General features: G+C 58.8%; 1 protein-coding gene across 1 annotated transcript in view; it reads right to left on the bottom strand.

The window, feature by feature from the left end:
• The window catches only part of LOC103807560 (nuclear mitotic apparatus protein 1-like), a gene marked incomplete at both ends in the record, with an annotated part of 11,638 nt that overhangs the window by 2,051 nt on the left and 4,415 nt on the right, over positions 1–5,172 (bottom strand). The window contains 8 exon segments of the mRNA XM_009080291.1: positions 350–593; positions 703–848; positions 945–1,163; positions 1,245–1,355; positions 1,477–1,545; positions 2,804–2,845; positions 3,525–4,065; positions 4,067–5,172. The exon segment at positions 4,067–5,172 is cut by the window's right edge and continues 30 nt beyond it. Of these exon segments, the coding sequence (XP_009078539.1) occupies positions 350–593; positions 703–848; positions 945–1,163; positions 1,245–1,355; positions 1,477–1,545; positions 2,804–2,845; positions 3,525–4,065; positions 4,067–5,172 (2,478 nt within the window).

The following is a 5,172-nucleotide window of genomic DNA, read 5'->3' as shown; positions in this document are numbered from 1 at the left end:
AACACCCTCACCTCTCCCAGCCTGTCTCCATGGCAGAGGTGCTCCAGCCCTCAGAGCATCTCTGTGGACTCCTCTGGACTCTATCCAGCAGCTCCATGTCCTGCTGCTGTTGGTGCCCCAGAGCTGGAGGCAGCACTGCAGGTGGGTCTCACCTGAGCAGGGCAGAAGTGAATCCCCATCCCTTTCCCTCTTGCCCTCACCAAGATCAGCCCAGGCCATGGGCGCCTCTTAGGCTGCCAGTGCACATTGTTGGGTCATATCCAGCTTTTTATCCCCCAACACCCCAAGTCTGTCCACGGTGCTGCTCCCCATCTCACCATTCCCTAGCCTGTCCAGGCCCCCTGCTCACCTTTCTCAAGGTGACGCTGGCGTTGGTGCGGAACCTGGCCGAGCGGGTCTTGCATCCAGAGTCAGGTGACAGGTCACTCAGGGAGGCAGCGCTGCTCTCCAGCTCGGACTGTGTCTGGCTGCGGATGGGGGTGAAGTAGAGACTCTCCAGGGACTCCACGTTCTGGGGCAGCCGCTGGGATGCCACTGACCCTTCACTGTCTGGTGGCACTGCTGAAGCATCTGACTGCAAGCAGCCAGCCCTCCTACAGAGACAGGGGATGGGGGTAGAACTGACAGGCTTACCATACCAGGCCATAGGGGAACAGTGAGGACAGGGACAGTGGGTTTTTGGGGTGAGGTACATGCTGGTACCTAGTAGACTTGAGCAGCCGTGCCTCATCAAGGCTGTCAGTGCTGAGGTCCATCAAGTTCTGGCGTAAAGTCTTCTGGCCCTCCAGCGTGTCCGTTGTCACCTGGAACTTGCTGAGCTCCTGTAGCTGCCGTTCGGCAAACTCCACCTGGATGGGAAACAGGGAGGGATGGATGGATCCTCCAAATGAGGTGGCAGCAGAGGCAAGGAGAAGGAGGGTGAAGCCCCACTGCGCCATGCTCACCTGAGCCTCCAGGCTTTGGACCTGGCTGGCAAGGTTTCTGCAGCTCAGCTCCGACTCCTTGGCCTTCAGGACACTCTGCTGTAGCTCCTTGGTCAGCCTCTCCGACTTGCTCCGGAGCTCCTTGTTCTCCTTCTGCAGCTGCTCCATGGCCTTCAGCTTCTCTGCCAGGTCCTGGTTCTGCTGCTTCTTGGCATCGTAGTGGCTTTTTGCCTTCTCCATCTAGAATGTCAAGAAGAAGAATCCCATGAAGATTCCCCTTCAGGGCCAGGGATGGCAGAGCCGTGCCAGCCCCTGGCATACCTGCCCTTTGTAGTGCTCAGCCGCCTGCTCCTTCTGGGTGAGCTGCACCTGCAGCTCTGCCACCTTCTCCTGCTGGCGCGTGGCCACTGCCTGCAGCTCCCCTTCCAGGACCTGTGGGCAGGGAAGAGACTGGTTCAGAGGCATCCCACACCCCAGGTGAGCCCCCTGGGCAGCACCAACAGCTTCAGGGCTGTCCAAGAGCTCAGCCCCCAGGTTTCTGGTCCCTCTTTACCTTAACTCTCTGCTGATGAGTCCGGGTGGCCTTCTCATGCTGAGTCAACTTTTTATTCAGCTCCTCCATCTGGAAGAACATGGCTTAGTTAGACCAACTCCAGGCACAAAACTCCTAAAACCTTCCCATGGAGGTACACATCTCTCCCCTCTGACCAGCCACAGGTCAGGACAAGGTTTCCTGCCTCAGGGGGCTGTTTAGCACCACCCACCAGCAAGGAAGATCCTAGGATGTGGCAAGCTGACAGCCACATATTAGCCCATAAGGGGAGGAGGTTTGCACTACCAAAGTGTAAGGAGCAGCCATGAGCTGGAAGTGAAACCAGAGCTAGTACCCATTGCCCTGGCACCACAGTGGGCATCTCCACTGCCAACTGTTCTCAGGTGCCAAAGCTCAAGCCACATGGCTCAAGGTGGGGCAGTGTCTGGTCTGGGGGTGAGGAATCCCATTCCCAAGGGTTCGAGGGGGGTAGGTGGCTGCTGGCAGTTCTGGGACCTGACACCATGGAAGGGCCAACGGCCAAGGAACTGGTCAAGGCCCCAGCCACAATGGGAGCCCCAGCAAGGGTGGAAGACCCATAAATCCTACACTCAGGGACCTGCAAGCTGGGGTCCCACGGGTCATCGGGCACTCTCAGCACTGGGAGATGGCCACCAGCCTCCAACTGCTGCAAGTTGTGGCCTAGTCACACTCTCCCTGCTCCAGGGGATGCTTGGAGAGCCCCTAGGCTCTCGGTCACAGCTATGAGGCCCCTGCAGAGTCCCTGGGCAGCTCAGGCTGGGACTGTGCAGGGAAATGTGACTTTTCCAGCACTGGTTGCCAAGTGCTAACTCCCACCATGTCCATAATTGATACTACTAGAACACCTCCTACCTCCAGTCACAACTGGACCACACCGTCTGGCAGAACAGCTGTTCCTACCAGCTGGACAAGGAGCTGAGCCTCAGCTAAGGGGCAGGGCAAGGGCAGGAAAGGGATACGCACAAGGAATGGTATTTCCCAGACCCCTCCAAATCTCCCCTCTCCAAGGACAAAGCATCATAGGAGTGATGGTCCTGCATCAAGGAGCCCTGGATGCTCTTGGTAGCCACTCACTGCATGTGCTGCCATGGGGCACATGACAATCCATGCCAAGTTGCAGGCAGCAACATGAGTGGTCAGGTGGGCAGGTTGGGACCCCAATTCCTACTCCCCAAGGGTGAAGATGCCCAGAGACCTGGAGCCAGCAAACAGCTCACGAAAGGAGAGGGCAGCTCCAGTGGGAAGCAGCAGCAGGGAAGGCTGTGCACTATCATCGTTTGAGCAGCCAGCACTTGGTGTGCATTACCTGCTTAGCTTGCTCTTTCCGAAATACTTCCAGCTGCTCCACCTGTGAGCACAAAAGGCAGTGGTGAGTACATGGCTGGCGCAGCCCAGGATGCTTTTAGCAGTACCATGGAATCATTTAGGTTGGAAAAGCCCTCTGAGACCACCAAGTCCAACCGTTCCCCAGCACTGCCAATGCCACCACTAACCCCATGTCCTCGAGTCCCACATTCACATGGCTGTTAAATCCCTCCAGGGATGGGGACTCTACCACCGCCCTGGGCAGCCTGTGCCAGGGAGGGACAACACTTTCAGGGAAGGAATTTTCCCAATATCCAAACTAAACCTCCCCTGGCACAACTTGAGCCCATTTCCTCTTGTCCTGTCACTTGTTACCGGGGAGCAGAGCCTGACCCCCACCAGGCTGTACCTTCTGTCAGAGACTTGCAGAGAATAAGAAGGTCCCCCTGACACTCCTTTTCTCCAGGCTCAGTCCTCTGCAACTCCCTCAGTCCTTCCTTATCAGACTTGGGCTCCAGACCCTTCCCCAGCTCTGCTGCCCTTCACTGGACACGCTCCAGCACCTCAACATGACAGTCCCTTTCACTTGGAGCATGTCCCAGCCCCCCAGTCCCCATGCTGAGCAGGACATGGACTCAGGGGTGTGCAGAACACTGAACACACCCCTTTTCCAGGAGGGCTCCCGCCACCCAAAGCCCATCTGTTGGGAGTGGAACCCCTACCTGAGCTGTCAGTCTCTGCCTCTCCTCCAGTGCTGCTGCTTTGCTGCTCTCATACTCCTTACTGATCGCCTGCAGCTTCTGTGCTGCCTCTTCAGCCTCCTTCCTGCGGCTGGCCACCAGCTCCTCAGATGCTGCCCGCAGCTGCTCCAGCTCCCGCGTATGCCGCTCCCTGGCCTGGCCCAGTTCAGCCTCAAGCTGCTGCTGCCCATGGCTCTGGCTCTCACCAAGCGCTCTGTTCTCCTCGGCCAGCTGAGCATTGGCCTGCTGCAGTCCCGCCAGCCGCGCCGCTGCCTCCGCCGCCTCGGCCTGCATCTGCTTGATAGTCTGGTCCTGCTCTGCCGACTGCTCCCGCAGCGAGGACAGCTCAGCCACCTCCCCCTTGGCCCGTGCCAGCTCAGACTGCAGCACGGCCATAGCTTCCGCCCTCTGCTCCAGGTCCTGGCGGTGCTGGCTCTCCAGTGAGGCACGCTCAGCCTGGAGCTGCTGGCAAAGGTGCTTCAGTGCCGGCAGCTCCCCAGCAAGTGCCTGGGCACTGCTGAGCGAGCTGCTCCTTCTGCAGGCACTTGTCCTGGTAGACCTTTGCCTCCTGCCGCAGCTCATCCTCCCGCTCGCTCTGGCAATGGCGGTCTCTCTTCAGGGCCTCAATGGTCATCCGCTGCTTCCCCATCTCCTCCTGGCACCGCTGCACCTCCACCTTCATCAGCGAGCACCTCTCGGCTGCACGGGAGGCAGCGGTGGCCATGTCTGCCTGCAGTACCCGCAGCCTCTCCTCCAACTTCTTGCTTTTCTCTGACTCAGCCATGACCAGGCGCTTCAGCTCCTTGCTCTCCCCCTCCTTCTCCGTCACCTGCTGATGGTGGATGGAGACCTCACGCTCCAGGCTGCTAATGAGGCTATTCTTTTTCTCAATCTCTTGGACACACTGGGACACTTGCTCCTTCCAGCTCTCCTCCTCCTGAGCAGCAGAGCGGAGTGATGCCAGCTCCTTCTCAACTGTGGCAATGGTGTTTTTGTTCTGGAGCAGTTCCCTGCCTTTCTCCTGCAGCTCCTTCTGCAGGGCATCCACAGTGCCCTCGTGCAGAGCCTGTGCTGACCTCAAGGACTCCAGCAGCTTCTGCAGCTCCGATACCTTCTCCTTCTGCTGGGTCACTTCCCTCCTCGCTGCCTCCAGCTCCATTCGTTCTGCCATCGCTGCCTCAGCCGCCGCTCGCTCCAGGGTGGCCACAGACTCCTGCTGCTCTCTGCACTTCTGCTTCAGTTCCTCCACTTGCACACGGAGTGCCTGGGTCTCCTTCAGCTTCTCCTGGTAAAGGTCTTGGCTTGGGACAGATTCCTGTTCTGAGCTTTTGAGGGACACCTCATCTGAGGAGCTTGCCTTCATGCTGTTCCCCTCCATATCTCGGCTCTTGTTCTCCTCTGCTGAGGCAAGCTCTCCTTTCAGTTTGCTGACCATCTCCTGCAGGTCCCTCAGCTCCTCATTCTGCAAGGCGTCTTTCCGGTGGAGCTCATCCAGCTCCCTCTCCTTCTCCTCCATCAGCTCCCGGGACCGGGCCAGCTCCTCACGGTGCACCGACTGCGCCGCCCTCTGCTCGTTGAGGGAGTTCTGCAGCTGCACCTCCAACTCTGCCTTGCGCGCTCGCTCAGCAGC

This window comes from Acanthisitta chloris, unplaced genomic scaffold, assembly GCF_000695815.1.
Source record: "Acanthisitta chloris isolate BGI_N310 unplaced genomic scaffold, ASM69581v1 scaffold20648, whole genome shotgun sequence".
NCBI classification, from domain to species: Eukaryota; Metazoa; Chordata; class Aves; order Passeriformes; family Acanthisittidae; genus Acanthisitta; species Acanthisitta chloris.
The sequence above is the reverse complement of the archived record's forward strand: the minus strand, read 5'-3'. Positions and strand labels throughout refer to the sequence as shown.